General features: G+C 46.3%; 1 protein-coding gene across 1 annotated transcript; it reads left to right on the top strand.

Annotated features, from left to right (window-relative positions):
* Positions 1-1,612: 1,612 nt before the first annotated feature.
* Positions 1,613-15,775, top strand: LOC135376422 (uncharacterized). The gene is made up of 3 exons (XM_064608925.1): positions 1,613-1,702; positions 6,245-6,373; positions 11,035-15,775. The coding sequence occupies exon 3, from the start codon at positions 11,054-11,056 to the stop codon at positions 15,536-15,538; it is 4,485 nt and encodes a 1,494-aa protein (XP_064464995.1). The 5' UTR covers positions 1,613-1,702; positions 6,245-6,373; positions 11,035-11,053; the 3' UTR covers positions 15,539-15,775.
* The last annotated feature ends 811 nt before the right edge of the window (positions 15,776-16,586 follow it).

The raw sequence follows: 16,586 nt of genomic DNA, 5'->3' as shown, positions 1-16,586 counted from the left end.
AGGCACACCCGTCTGCCGTTGTCACGTGACGACTTCGACGTACTGTCCCCTAATTGACAACCATAAATGCAAGCAGAAGGAACAGTTGCCGCTGAAGAAAGCTTCGACATCAAAAATGTTTTATTGCTTACACGGAGACACAGGCGGAGACTTAGTTTTCCTTTGTAGTTCGTGGCGAATCCGCATGGTTCGCTGCGAGCGACGACTCGATCTATCCTTCATTTGAGGGACCCCCCTTCCCCATGCATTGGATGGGCCGATTGGCACACCCGTATTTCTAGCCCACCATACTAAAGGTATGTTCCGACATATAGCGACTTGCTATATAGCGCTACAAAATAGCGCAATATCTTCGTCCTCGCAGTACTCCAAGACGCTAAAAATTAGCGCTTGCCGGAATTGAGCTCGTGTTAGCACTACATTCGTATTGACCAATGAGGGGCCGCTTCAGCGATGACGTCGCGGAAGTCCTGGAGTTGTTTTGCTTCCGCACTTCACGGCACGGCGACCGAATTCGAACCGTCGAGTTTGTCATCCAAAATATCTGTTAGTTTTTCGTGTAGTCAGTTCATCAAACTGGTTCGTCCGCATGCTGTCGCACTCCGGAGACGCTATGATGAGAGAGACCGGAAACAACCACCAAACCTCCGCTAAAGTTTAGCACTATTCGCTGCGAGATCGACCTATATAGGGGGCGAAACTGTCGCCCTTCTAGTGTGGATAACACGTGGGCCGATGTTCGGAACTGGTAGTTCTTTTTCCATAATTCTAGTATATATTCACCGGAAGATTACTGGTACGATACTGGCCGGTTCTCCAATGCTCCACTTACTGCAGTAAACGCTGAATAAACGTATAAAAGCAGACGACGCGTCCGCACAATGGTAGTTCATCGTTTCTCCGCAGCGTGCCGACACTGCTCGATCTCGGAGCGAATAGCGTCGTTTTACAAGTGTGAACCGTCCGATAACAGTGAGCGCTGTTTTTGCGTGATCTTTTGCGCGATCTTTTTACATGTCGCGCGGCTATATGTCGGAACAGGCCTTAATGGTTTAGAATCCTTGAAAGATGTGGCGGGACAGAGGCCGCGCGCGGAGCGCCGCAGGGTAACCTGCGCTCGCCGCTCTGTTCGCGGGAGGTCATTTTACTCGTTGCCGAACAACCAAAACAGAACAAACACAAAATGTTAGGGGTCACTTTAGCGTGATTGACGGTACAAGAAAGGGCAACTATGCTACTTTCGAGAGCGTGACCGTAAACGACCGCCTTGGAACTTGCCCACCCATACGGATTCCGTTTACGGATAACGGATACCATACGGATACCGGTTACGGATTCCATACGGATTCCGTTTTATCACCGTGAAACAACAGTGAGCATGAGCCGCGATTACCCAATTTGTTGTCTTTTCGCGTGTGTCGGATTTCTAGAAACAATATCTTGATAAGACTGCGAGAAAAGAAGAAAAACACCCTTGCCTGGGGGACAGGACACCGACAGATATCGCGAGGACAAAAACAGCACGGGACATGTTATTTACATAGCCCTCGTCGAGAGTGTCTTATCAAGTGATGTCGCCTCAAGCCGCGGCTGCAAAAGAGAAAGTACAAGAGGGTATGTTACTACCTCTATATGGAGACACGTGTGATAGCCGACACTCAGTAGTGAGCGGACATGGCTGTTCCTGTCCGGTTCCACCGTGGTGAGTTGAGCTCTTTCATTTCACTCCGGTATTCTTTCTTCGTTGTGTGTGTATTCCTATGTAACCAACAGAGCAAGGACGTTGCCGTTAGTGTCAGAGCTTTACACTTATATGTAGCATTTTCTGTTATTTATCCGTCTACTGTCTTAGTTTCATCGTGAATATCCCTAGTTCCCGTGCGATTCCAAATCCATATGCCGTGAAGTCCTGAATAAAAGCGCCAAAACAGGACAGACATGTACAAGATACTCAAAAATGTATTTAAGATAAGATAATAAATACTAACGTTAAAATGTTATTAAGATAGAGTATAAATACATGAAAATTAAAGTAATTAAGATAGAGTATAAATACATGAAAATTAAAGTAATTAAGATAGAGTACAAAATACTTCAAAAAGTATTTGAAATACAATTAAGGTACTATTTATCCTTGAACGCCAAAGTCACCGGTCGCTGGTCAATGCGGCAAGTCGCCGCTATGTGACATGAATCACCTAAATCCCGCGCACTATGCAAGCCGCCGCTATGTGATAGGAGTCACCTAAACACAAGTCCCAAAAAGATGGCAAAGAATTTCCATATAGCTCCAATAAGTATATGTGACCCAGAACAAAGCAAGCTTCTAGCAGGTCCCTGCTCGGCGAGGTCAGAATTCGGCGTCACCGCGTCAGGGCACACATAATAGAACCCTCACTCGCCAAGGATTAGTACACACGGGGCAAGATCTCTAAATGGAGACCTCCAAGAAGGGTCAATGTCCGGGTCAAGTCCGAGGGACTCAGGAAATTTCCACTGAACAAGCAAGGTAATGGGAAGACGAGACACAAAGTTTGAGAGGGAGATCCAAAATATGTAATTAGAGTATTGAGTAGAAAATACCATAAAATGTATTTTAAATAGAGTACAAATACACAAAACAAAAAATATTGAGTAGAGTACCAAAATACCGCAAATTGTATTTAAAATACAGTATTTTAAATACGATACTCCAATTACGTACAAGCCTGAAACAGGACAACGACGACACACGCAGAACGCTACTGTCAACAGTTTATTCACCAAAACAACCGTGGTTATATAGAGAGGTAACCTCCCAAGCAGCACACAATATTGGACCCATATGGCTGGGCATTGGCGATATATGGGACTCGTTTGCCATGGTCCAATATGGTCCAATATGGGACTCGTTTTGCCAGGATTTCCCCCGTATTGGCTCAAACTTGGCAATATGAGCCCCATATTGCCAGGTGCGCCTCTACTTCCGCCTCCTAATCACGACGTCGCGTCGGGCGTGGCAAAGTGAGGGCAAAGTAGTTTTACTATGCATTAGCATGCATATTAATTGTAAAAATCCCGTCTCCCAATTTAAACAAATAATGTGATAGCACTTGATCGGCTATGATCCGTTTCCTCAGGTGTTCACAACGGCGCTCCTGTAATTTCCGGGATACGGAAAAATCGTCCCCGGTGGGAACCTAGGTTAGAGCGATTAGGTTAGAGTTATTATCAAGGTAAATTGCATGTCGTAAAAACGTTTTTGGGACCCCTCATATAGGACCCTGGTTAGCGAATGCTGCCCTGTTGTGCGTTTCTCACACACACAATATGGACTTTGTCGCAAGCAATGCTATGTACCTCGTATCTTTCATGAGCTCCCCTTCGACAGTTTTTCTTTGGAATCGAAGTACAAACTAAAAAAAGCGCTACGGCAACTTTATCATGGGATGTAGTACCTTTATATGTTCATGTACTGTCAAACTGTATGCCGCTGACTGCTTCAGGCCCAGTACCACAAGCTTTTCCGCTTAGACGGGCCTGTTTTATTATATTTGTAGTTTGCTTTCTTGAGTAGAATTATTATTATTATTTATTATTATTATTATTATTATTATAATTATGTAAGCGAGTGCAGAAAAAAAAAATACCGTTTCGAGCAGATTTTCCAGACTGGCATTGTAAGCGCGGTGTGTAGGCAATGTTTATAGCCTAATTTACAGCCGCTGGTAGATTGAGCCAATTGAGAGCCTCCGAGATACCGGCATCCGTACTATCCGATCACACTTGTACGTCGGCATCCAGTAAGTATGCACTAGTAAAACAATACGAAGAGCAACTAAAAATTCCATAATCAGTCAGTACAGGCGGTAGTGACTTGTGAAAACAATAATTGTAGCATGAATATATAAGAACAAAAAAATAAAAATAAAGTACTCATGTAGTAATAGGAGACAAGCAAAAAGACGTGAATGTCTCGAATCGAACTACGGACCTTTCGTGGCAAAGTCCGACACTTTACCACTCGACAAACAGCGCAGAGGGCGAGGGCCGCCTTAAACTCGCGAGGTGAACCATGCACAATGGGGATTATTTCGTGAGTCGGTGGCGAACGGCGTGATAAGGACGAGCGTGGCGCCATCTAGAATCGGGAAAATCGTGAATCGGAGTTGCTCCCCGACTGGTATGGCCTCTTAAGGCTGGTCACAGTCCGACGTAGTCTTCGCCCATCGCCGCCCGCGCTGATATGATATGCAGCCTCTTCACCACGCCACGCCACGCTTCCTCATCCTACCGGGATCATAATCGGACGGGATTCGGCACAGCGCAACCAGAGATATCTTCGGGAAATTTTCACATTTCACAGTGGGAAAGCAGTCATATCTGGGAACTGTACCCGCGTGCTGGAATCCGACAGAAGACAATCCGTGTTCCCAGCTTATGTTTGTACTATACTGTAACACGGTTGTTGGTACCCCTAAACATGAACACGGAATTGAAGAAGAATTGGAATTGGAAATGAAAGAAAAATATGGAGATGTTAGTACCAACCCAGTCAGGACTGGCTACTCCAAAACGCGTTTGTGGATGGAAAAGTAGAGCAAGAAAAAAGAGAAAAACAAACAAACAGGAAAGAGGTAGAGTGAAGAAGAAAGTCACGCGGTCTTCCCAGCTATTCTCCATCTTTTTTTTTTAAATCATAGTTCATCCGTCGTGCATTATATATGCACGCATGTTCCTTAACAGCTTCGACCAAACGCGACGCCATGTTGGGACATTCCAGTCCACCGGAGCCAGTGGCATAGCCACGGGGGGGGGGGGGGGGGGCTCGAGCCCCCCTACCTGCCACGGGCCGACCTATGCTATATGGGCGGGGAGGGGGGGGCAATGTGACGATCGCGAAAGTTCTTGCAGTTCCTGGCGTCTATCTACATTTTTAAATGATTTTCAAAGTATGAGCCTTTCAAAGTACTTCCATTCCGGAATCTGGTGACACGGCCTCATGACAGCCTAAACGTAATCGCATTGTGAACGTTCAAATCAATTATGCTAGAGTTGCATCTTGCGGTATGCGGAAGTCATCCCCATATCATCCTCATCATGTATTTCTCTCCCTCTCTTGCGGTATGCCCAAGTATGTGTGTGGTGGCGCACCCAGTATCAGCGGGAGGGGGGGTGGAACTGGGGCTGGCATTCGTATCGAGCCCCCCCCCCCCCTACCTTGGAGGTCTGGCTGCGCCACTGACCGGAGCGCCCACGCCGTGCACAGCTCGCTGGCCACCGCCAGATGTAGAGCATCGCTATATTCCCCCGACGGCGGCTGAAGTATCGCGCGTTGCCGCCTAGCCGCGCTTCGACGAGTGTCGTCGGACTATGAACTCACCGGCGGCGGCTGGCGATGCTCGGCGGTGCGCTGCGCGTCGTTACGCCCCGCTCCGTCGGACTCTAAACCAGACTTAAACCAGCTTTTAGGCTCTCCGACCTGTAATCTGGAGCGCGAGGGTTTATCAAGAGCGGCGCGCCGCGGAAAAGGAGTGACATAGTTCAGTAAAAAGGATCCCGCTTACTACGCTCTGGGGCCGCTATGCCCAATGTTTTTTTTTTTTTTTTTTCAAATGAAGCCGACCTCAAGCACTCAGCGCTAGGCGTATATCAGCGGCTGATACATGTGGTTGTACTCATCCACAAGGTGAAATCGCCAATCTTGCATTTTGCTCGACTAAACCACAACAACAATTCTGTTTGATGATGGGGATTGCGGAATTTCATTGCCAGGGGCATTGCTGGAGACGGGTTGTCTTCTTGCGTTCTCCAAGTCCTTTGCAGATTATTTGCAATTTGTAAGACACTTAAAATTGCTATTCGTGTCTCTCTTTTTTTCGTATTTTTGCACTCTAACGTTTTATTCAGGCATTCATAATACATCTCCAAGTTTTGGTGTGTTGGTGTTGATGTTGAAAATACTAGGGAGCGGTTGAATTCGTCACACAACAAATTCGGCTAGTCCCATAAACAGACACCCCCCCAAGAAAAATAAATATAAAAGAGAACACCCCCACTTTCGCGATAACTATCGGCCAAGGGGCAAAATCCAAAATCACCGGTTCGCTTAGTGAATTACCGCACAGTGAATTACATGGCCCCAATAGACTGACTCCAACGCGCACCTCTGAAGAAATGTCACAAGGGCTGACCAAGGCAGTTTTCTCTCTTTTTTACTTTCTTTCATTCAAGTTTTCTTTTCTCTGCATGCACCCGTATTTAGGCTCGAGCCTCTTCGCGAGCCATCTCCATCGAGCAACATGATCGCTGTATATTTGTCGACACATGGTCATCTGAATGCTGCCTCTGGAGATTTCGCCCAATAAGCCAACACAAGCGTCAAATTTTAAAGGTAAGCATCACTGAAGATTCGTGAAAACAGAGTGTTTTAAAAATGCACACCACGTTTCTCTGATCGATCGAAACATTCCGCTAGCGCAATCCAACACGCGCGAAAATATTTTCTTTTTGGAGCCGAACACCTACAAGAACGGACCTGCCATTCAAGGCAGACTTTGCTCGGCTTTCTTTCGCGTACGCCAGCGTACACTGTTAAAACAGAACTTCACCACATAGCACGCTCCTAGCCAACCATCATACCGAATGATATCATTCTGTGTCATGATTTGTTCAAAACAGGGGGGAGGCGCCTATCTGGGACAAGATATTCTGTCCCAGATAGGCGCCTCCTCCCATTTTCAACAAATCAATGCACAGAATGATATAATTCGGAATGATGGTTGGCTAGGAGCGTGCTATGTGGTGAAGTTCTGTTTTAACAGTGTACGTTACCATTACATTCCTACCCTTAAATTGCAAAAGTACACTCTTAAAAATGAACTTCACCGCATAGCACGCTCCTAGCCAACCATTATCTCGAATGATTTCGTTATCTGACCTGATTCGCTGAAAACGGCGGGCGTACGCCTTTTTTGTGACAATTATGACCAGCATAAGTGTCACAAAAAAGACGTACGCCTCCCGTTTTCAACAAATCAGGGCAGATAACAATATCATTCGAGATGATGGTTGGCTAGGAGCGTGCTATGCGGTGAAACTCATTTTTAAGAGTGTAGGGGGCTATCTGAGGAGTGTGCCTACACTCTTAAAAATGAACTTCACCTCATAGCACGCTCCTAGCCAACCATTATCTCGAATGATATCGTTATCTGCCCTGATTTGTTGAAATCACGGGGCGTACGCGTTTTCTGTGACAATTATGAACAGCGTAAGTGTCACAGAAATGGCGTACGCCCCCCGTTTTTAACAAATCAGGGCAGATAACGATATCATTCGAGATAATGGTCGGCTAGGAGCGTGCTATGAGGTGAAGTTCATTTTTAAGAGTGTAGGTTTAGTGGCGTAGCCAAAAGATATTTTTGGGAGTGGTTTTGGTGAGGCTTCGCTCCCTTCTCCCAAATACACTACCAAAGGTTCTGATTTGGGATGTTTCAACCAGACTTGTGCCCGTTACTCCAAAAAAGTAATTTATTACCGTTGCCGTTACTCTTGTAGTAAAAGCAATTCATTACCGTTACAAATTACTCGATTCAAAATGCAATTGAGTGTCGATTGTAAAATTAACGCGTTACTCGGGCCGTTACTTTGAGTTCGTGCAAAAATATCCGCCCCTGTGTGCTACGAGGTGGAAAAAAAAAATACAACTCCCAAATGATTGGGACAGTTGAAATAGCGCGAAAGACTCGCGTGTGAGAAGTAGCAATAATATTTTCTCCGCTTACTACAGTAGAATAGCCCAACAAAGACACAAGAAATTTGTCACAGATCAGTGTTATTTTGGGTCAGGCGCTATTTCAAAAGTAATTGATTACTCAAAATTGTAATCGAATTACTTGAAAAATTACTCGTTCAAAAATGTAATGATTACTCGAAAAAAATACTCAAAAATGAACTGATTACAAGTAACGCAATAACTTGTAACACGTTACGTACAAGTCTGGTTTCGACCAGGGAGTTCGTCTCGTTTGTTCATTGTTTGTTCATTGTTGCTCGTCTTGTTGTTGCGAAACGGAACGTTGGGAACACCTCTTAATATCATTAAGATGCCAAACAAGATACACTGTCATTAATATCTCAAACAATGCTGGTGCGTTGCTACTCACTCTCTATTGTAGCTCGTCCTGTTATTTCCCGTTGTTTACCCTCTCTTTGAGTCGGCTTCACCTGCGTACTCGCTGTCCTCCATTCAAGCAATGCATCCACCTGGTTTTGTTAGAACCGCATGTGCATATTTTTCAATGCGTGACTACGTAAGGGCTGTGTGTGTGTGTAACAGTTCGTGCACTTTTTGAATTAAACAGGAAGCACGTTCACATCTCGAAGCTGTATAGACTAAGATTAACACGTGTGAACACATGAGTGCTATTCATCCCCTGTTGCTGCCCCCGACAAAAAAAAAAAAAAAAAAAAAGAAGAAGAAAAGATTTCGTCATGGCAAGACCGACCATCATTGCGTGAAGGTTAAGAATCTGCTGTGCACCAACTATACCATGTTTTCTACAACGGACCCACTATGGCCACTCATTGAAGAAACACAAGCAGCTAATCACTACGTGTACGTTGAAGTATAGTTTAGGAATGCACATTAAGTGAAACTTCCTGTTTATTTGTGGTTAACACGCACCTGTCGTCAAAACCTGCAGATTTTGACGAAGTTATCACAATGATAACTCTGTCTTTCAAACTGATATGTGTCATTAAACCTGATATGATTAATCTTTATCTGTTCTCGTCTGGTAGTGCTACTCTGGGTGATTAGTATACAGGGTGTTCAAAATTAAGCTTTCACGAGTGCTACGCAAACACAGCGATGACAGGAAACCGGATGATAACTTTACGCTACTTGTGTAAGAAGCAGGTGCTGCTAATTATGTAGCACCTGTTTCTTTCTCAAAGAACAGAAAAATAGCACCAGTTTTACTTTTGTTCGCCTATTTATAAAGTGCGAGTGAAAGCTTAATTTCGAACACCCTATGTATGGTTCGGTCAGGAAAAGAAGGGAATACAACGCAAATGCGAACGCGCCATATCTAATTATGCACTGCTTATTATTCCCGCTGCTGACGTCAATATCTGACGTCATTTATTTACAAAAGTGGTAGTCCGCGCAAAGGATGGATGGCGCTGACGGTCTCTATCACGGCGTCATCTGAAGGCGCGGGGACCTATGGGAGTTTCGCTACCTGTCTATATACAGGGTGTCCCAGAAAACGTGTCTTTGAATTATAATAAAAAAACTAGGCCACCTGGAATCATGCGGTTAACGGCATTTGTTCTTATTAGGATTTTGCCACCTCCTCATGTGATTGTCATGTATTGTAAGTTTAATTATGTAAATATTTGCAAACTCAACTCGGAAATTTGCCAAGTGAAGGTCACTTTTTTACCTCACCAATATGAAGAGCGAGCAGAATTCACTCAAATTCATGGCAATTGACAGTGATACCCATGAGCTATCCCATCGAAAAAAATAGCGGAACATCATGCTTTTCCGAGCACCAGACCATAACGCGCGATGAGTTTTTGAGCGCAATCACTCGCAGTCCAACGAAAGGAGGTTCCAAAGCCAGCCCACAGAGTGATAGTAGAAAAAGAAGCAGTTCCTAAAATTGGGAGAGGGCAAGCATTATCCCAACGAAAGTCGGACGTGATAAGCCATGCCTGTGTTATCTCTTTCTGCGATGCCGCGGTGGGCTGGGTTTCCAACCTCCTTTCGTCGGACCGACGAAGATTGCGCTGAAAAATTCACTTTGCGCTATCCTGTGGGAGATGCGTACACTCTTAAAAATGAACTTCACCTCATAGCACGCTCCTAGCCAAACATCATCTCGAATGATATCGTTATCTGCCCTGATTTGTTGAAAACGGGAGGCGTACGCCTTTTTTGTGACACTTATGCTGCTCATAATTGTCACAGAAAAGGCGTACGCCTCCCGTTTTCAACAAATCAGGGCAGATAACGATATCATTCGAGATGATGTTTGGCTAGGAGCGTGCTATGAGGTGAAGTTCATTTTTAAGAGTGTAGAGCATGCTATTCGGCTATTTTTTTTCGATGAAATAGCTCCTGAATATCCCTGCCCATTATCATTAATTTGACTAAATTAGACACGCTCTTCACATTGGTGGGGTAAAAAAGTCACCTTTACTTGGCAAATTTCAGACTTAAGCTCGCAAAAATTTACATAATTAAACTTAGGTTACGTGACATTCACATCAGGAGGTGGCAAAACCAGAGTAAGAGCAAATGCCGTTGACCGCATGACTCTTGGTGGTGTAGTTTTTTTTTTATTATAATTCAATGACACGTTTTCTGGGACACCCTGTATACCCTGGAGAAGCTTTGTAGTTGGTGCTCAGTTTCGCGGTTAGATATGTTTTTTTTTTGTTCTTTGAAACGCCCACCTCATCATCATCCAATGTATGTGTGTGTGAGTGTGTTCTTTCACTTTTCTCCAACTTCTCGTGCCCGTTACTACACTCTTAAAAATGAACTTCACCGCATAGCAGGCTCCCAGCCAACCATAATCTCAAATGATATCGTTATCTGCCCTGATTTGTTGAAAACGGGAGGCGTACGCCTTTTCTGTGACAATTATGAACCGCATAAGTGTCACAAAAAAGGCGTACGCCTCCCGTTTTCAACAAATCAGGGCAGATAACAATATCATTCGAGATAGAGGGTTGGCTACGAGCGTGCTATGCGGTGAAGTTCATTTTTAAGAGTGTACGCAGTGTTGCTATCACGGCGCACCGTGAGAAGGGAGTCTCTTCGCCTTCAGGTATGTCCTCCTCTCTCAGCCCAAATTTTTCCGCTCGTCACGTGGGTTATGCATCGCTCTGTAAAGTTGAGTTCCTCGCGTCGTCTTCCTCTGTCAGCCTATGCAGTTTTTTCAGAAGGTGTGTCCCGGAATCATGGGCATGGTTGCATTTTGAGATCTCCCGCGTAACGTTACACCGTGCCTGCTTCATTTGACTCTCACTTCGTTGCAGGAGGCACTTCGTCGCAAGCATGGATGCGTCCTTTCAAACGAGTATGCAGGGAGAGAAGTCACCACGATGGGAGCTCATACGAAGAGAAATGCACCAGGCAATAGATGAAAGAAACGACCTTCAAGTGCGACGCTGCCTTGAGACGGCACCACACCTGAAGAAATGGCTGCATCCCGATAGCAACGAATCGGCCATGCACAGAGCAGTGAAGAATAACGCTTTCTACATTTATGGATTGCTTCTTTCGCACGCGTGCATGTTCGGAAGTAAACGAGAGAAGAGATGCTTTGATGATCTGAATCCGCTTCAGCGATCAGAGCTTCAACGACAACGGTTCTTCGTTACGAAATACGAGGGCTCTTACGTAGAATACCTGAAAAACAGAACAGATTGTCAAACGAAGCATGTCGACTTCGAAACAAGTGTGGACCTCATGTATGACGCACTCGACAACATTGAGTTGATCCGACCTATTCTGCAAGTGGCCGCGACAGCGCATAATTTAAGGATCCGCCTCGACTTAGACAGGGACGACGTCCAGCCCATGGTGGGATGTAGTGGAACGAGCGTTCTTGGAATAACAGACTATGACAAAGAAGAAATTTTCGTCGCAGCCAAGATGGAAGAATCAACCGACGCGACTCTCGAAGAAAGCTCCGAAGCGCTGGGAACACTAGCGCACGAGCTTTGTCACATTGCACTTCACCTGGTGTACAGGAACACGGGAAAGCCCTACTGTTCCCCTGACCTCGACAGGAAACAGTGCTACGAAAATGTCCTTGAACGCATTGAAAGAAAAGGAAACTTAGACGAAAAAATTAGGCTCGCGTTCGATTACGCCACTGAGCAGGAGCTCATCGTACGGGTGCCGCACATCCTTGCTCAGCATGGCAGTCCCGGAGAAGGACACGCCATCCTGGAAGGTCAGGCACCGGAGCTCCTCAAATTCTACAAAGAACTTGTCCTACCAGATATGAACAAATACATTAAGAACGCCTGTCCCGGGTCGGCTAAAGACGCAGAAAACATTAAGAACCAAAATACGAAACTCCAAAAAGCAGATAAGGTAGATAAGCTCGGAGTAAACTTCGATAAACCAAAGAGACACCAGGACTTCAAGGATGTCCCACTTCTCATTCTCACGGGTCCAGAACTGTCGCTGCTCGAGATACTCACAAACGACGCCGTCAAGTCTACGGGAAAGCCATATCTATTCTTTGAAGCCTCTCAGTGGGACTTCGAGCTTCAATGCGTGTTGATAGAAAACAAATGCAGCTTTGTGATTCTAACTTGCGACGATAGAAGAGAAACTTCCAAGGCACTCAGTCTTCTCAGCCAGGTTTGTGACGTGACGGGCACAAGAGTCCTCCTAATTGTCTCTGACGTAGACAGAGACTTCTACGTGACAGAAGCACAACGGGACGCCTTCTTTGAGAAGAAACATCACGTTGCCGATGTCCCCGAAGCTAGTTTCAGCAACATCTCACGAGTGTGCATTGACCAAGTACGAAAAGGAACCTGCATACAGTTTCAAGGCCGAGATAATAGAGTACCCTTGGAAGCCATTATAGATTTAGGTACCTTTGCAGATTTGCTGAGCACAGCAACATTCCTAAAACTATGCGAATCGAAGCTGATCGAAATTGGGTCGTCGGTTCCTAAACTGGAACGGTACGCAAGTGCTTACTATATGGACCGAAGACTGGAGAGGAAGGTTGAAGTCGACGTCGCCAGGATTAGTTTAGATTCTGAAGACGAGGCCTTCGCCTTTTATGAATGTTCTCGAGCTACGGTTTCCACTTTTGTTGCAAGGGGTGTAAAAGTGTACGACATGAAGGATTTGAATGGCTTTGAAAAGTTCGTGATTCTTGAAAACAGGGACGCTTACGAACTCCTCACAAACAGAATGCATTTTCGTGCGAAAACTGTTCACCTGTTAAAATATGACAGGCTTCGAAATTCTTTCGTGTGGATCTGTTCAAATGGCTCTTTAAGTCACCTTCCGTGGGTTGGAGCAGAGAGCTACCGTGAGGATTACCTGGTGGAGTCACAAGAGAAGGTAGTCGTCATTCGTGGTGAACCCGGAATCGGAAAGAGTGCATTGGCCTGCCACATTCTGAGAGCCATAGAGAAAGAGAAAGAGAACAGCTGGGTGTTCTATATCGACCTTGCTCAAAACATCCTATGCGTTGAATCAAAAAGCAATGTAGAAGACGTCCAGCAGTTGGCCCTCCTGTTCGGCGTAAGAGCCCAAGGACTGGAGTTGGCTTTTTTTCAGCACAGTCTGCACCATGGAAGACCCTTTGAGGTAGTCGTCATTTTCGACGGTTTCGACGAGATCGACGAAGACGATCGCCAGTACATACTCCAGCTTGTACAGCACCTACGTTCTATGCGAATCGCAAAAATATTTCTTCTGAGCCGCAATGTGTTTAGGACCTCGATTGAAGACTCCGTTCGGACAGTGTCGTTAGAGCTGCTTCCATTTTCGCTCAAGGAGCTTCCGGAGTTTTTAAAACGATTCTGGAAGGAAAACGGCGCAAATAACATTGACGACGAAAGACTAGACACGATCGCTACGCAGACGATCAATAAATATGGGGCGATGATGGGGAAGAGTATGAAGCCTTTGGACAATCCACTTCTAATTCGGATGGTCGGTGAACTAGAGACAGATCACCTCCTCGGTCGGGAGCCGATAGGAGGCATGCAGAGTTCTGAAGAGAACAGAACCAAATTCGATATTTACAAGAAGTTCGTGGACTACAAGCAAGATATACAGGTCAAGGAGAAAATGAACTTGGACCCTGGAGCCAGTACGCGAGATTTAGTACATAGACTAAAGCAGGCAAAGAAAGAATCCCAGCGGAAGTTGAGCCTCCTAGCGGCAGGTGCCATTTTTAGAACTAAGTGGCAAGATAAGATTGTAACACCGGATGAGCAAGAGGACATGGAGCCAGATGGGGAGCTCATGAAAGAAGCGGCTGAGAGCCTCCTCGGAGACGGTCTGTTAGATGGAGTTCGAAACGGTGTTCCTGTTTTCACCCACACGACCTTCGCCGAATTTTTCGCAGCACAGTTTCTGTTCAACAAGGTAAAGCGAGCTAAGAGTCTTGCCCTAAGAGCCACAGTTTTAGAGATGTATTTAGCGACCGAGCTTCAAGGAGTTATGTTTTTTCTCGACAGTTTCGCAGCATCCTCCTCACCCTCCCATGCTTCCCTTATCGGTGCAAGTATATCCTCAAACCCCACACACTTCACAGAACAGGACATGCACCACTTGGACGAATTTAGTCGAACACCACTGCACTTGGCTGCGTTACACGTAGAGCCAGATGTGCTGAAGGCCCTACCAGTGAATTGTGCGGTGAGAGCCAAAGACATTTTTGGTATGACACCCTTGATGTACGCGGATAAGCTCCAAGCGTGGGACAGACTGGATGTATTCTGCTGTCGGTACCCAGATGACAACGTCGTATGGGCTGCAGAAATTCCCACTGCAGTGAAAAATCTTACGGGAGAAACGGTCCTTCGTAAGTCTGCACTGTTTAAAGCGCTGCAGGGTAACCTTTGCTCCCTGATGGGCGTGCTCCTCCGGAACTTTTGCAGGAATCGCGGTGAACGTGGTGACAGAACAGGTCTCGTAGACGTGGATACTATCAGAGATAACTCCGGCGGGACCCTCCTATTCCATGCAAACTCGTCCGGCACCCTGCAGCTTCTCCTCTCTTATTGCGACCCAAAAGTTTTTGATGTGTTCGGCAAAACAGCACTGCATCACGTACTTTCAGACGCACTTTTTGCAGAAAGTACAATAGCGTGCGAGAGGGGGACGTCTGCCTTCGAGGCAGTCGAGCTTCCTTTTCTTCACCTGCCAGTGGACGTCTATGACGATGTGGGGAGGACACCCCTGTTCTTGTGTATATGCAGACAACCGAAAATCGACCTAGTAAGGCTGCTACTTCTCAGATCACGGACGAATATTAACGATAGAGCTGGTCGTACGCCACTGGAACTAGCGCTCGAATACGGTGAGCCTGAGGCCCTCAGAATGCTGCTTCCCCATTCGTGCCTGCACAACCTCGAAATTGGCGCAGATACGCCTCCGCCTCGGCACCATTGGTGGATCTACGAGGAGGTGTTGATGTTATCGCGCTATGGCAGACATTTTAGTGACATATATGCCAGCTTCTATTATTCGCCGGAAAAGGTGCGCAGAGTAGTGCACGACGCAAAGAAAAAAGACACTTATCACGCGGCTTTTCAAGCGCTCTTTCCGTATTTAAGCATCAGTGATGGAAGCAAATATATTGAGAAACCCAGCTATCCGGATCGGCATAGCGAGATAAAACGCATAGAAAGCGGCCTGGCGCGCATTGCACGCGTTATCCTTGGGTCGGGGAACATTGCACCCCTTTCGGAGCCTCCGGCTGTGATGAAACAGTTAGTACTGCTCTTCGACGTGTCACCTACTAGTTGTTCTGGACGCACTTCCCTACACTAGAGTGCTAGGGGAGATTTCTAGGAGGAAGAATTTGTTGCTTTCAAAGGTCGACGCTAAAGTAGAAGGGGAGAAGACAGCTCTTCCGGTGGCTAGGGAACGTCGTGGGGAGGTGCATCGAGTGACATGGATGCTTGGTCGGACGTTGAATAATGAACGAAACAAAAAAAGAAACATACAATTCGCAATTGTTACTATTTTATGGACGGGGTGCCAAGGAATAAACACTTTTACATAGTTCACGTGCTTCTTGGTGCCTGTCGATGTTTTGATTGCAGGTGAGCGCGGGTTGAAGAACACCCGCGGTTACCCGCGGATGCAGCTTTGTGACTGGCGGGAAAGAGCGAGTGTCGTTGCTAGCAAAATGCGGGTGGGGCAGGCAGGGATGGCGCCTCGGGGCCCGAGACACTTCAGAGCCCCGCGGGACCAAAGCCCTATCGTAATCATACAGACAAGATTACTTGGATTGTGTTAGCGAGTTGTGAGCAGTGGTTCCAGGCATGATCCAGCCTCAGGGCCCGTAGTTTCTCTCTCCGGCCCTGCCCATATGCGATTGTCATACACAGTAAGTCGGGGGAATACTATCATTGTAGCCCCGCTTGCGACCCCGCGGATGACCAAAGTCTGTCTGCTGGTGGCTATTCTACAGCCTCAGTTTCTTCGCCCTCTTCATCAATGACACTGTGACGCTTCAGTCGCTGAAATGTTTACGTAACACTAGGAGATGTAATACACCTCTTCGCTTCATGAAAACATTGCAGCGACTGAAGTGTTACAGTGGTGGGTCTGGGCAACCCTTGGAACTATTGGCGCGTTCTGACGTGCAGCACTATGTGCGTTTGTCTTGCCCGCAAGTGGGCACATCACGTGTCAACGACGTAGTTCCCAGGGAACCCATATAGAATGTCCTCACCATATCCGTTGTAACCACGAGAGAACTGCTTCATTCAGGATGCTGACCCAGATGTTGAGAATGCCAGAAGGGGGCTGCACTGGAGGAAAGTAAGCTAGTGAGCTGCTGGACACGCGCAAAGTAATAAACCGCGCTCTG

Source organism: Ornithodoros turicata, unplaced genomic scaffold (genome assembly GCF_037126465.1).
Source record: "Ornithodoros turicata isolate Travis unplaced genomic scaffold, ASM3712646v1 ctg00001087.1, whole genome shotgun sequence".
NCBI classification, from domain to species: domain Eukaryota; kingdom Metazoa; phylum Arthropoda; class Arachnida; order Ixodida; family Argasidae; genus Ornithodoros; species Ornithodoros turicata.
This window is presented reverse-complemented; position numbering and strand designations above follow the sequence as displayed.

What these genes read in the sequence shown, in the direction of transcription:
- LOC135376422 (XM_064608925.1), top strand. Translation starts at nt 11,054, where the DNA reads ATGGATGCGTCCTTTCAAACGAGTATGCAGGGAGAGAAGTCACCACGA.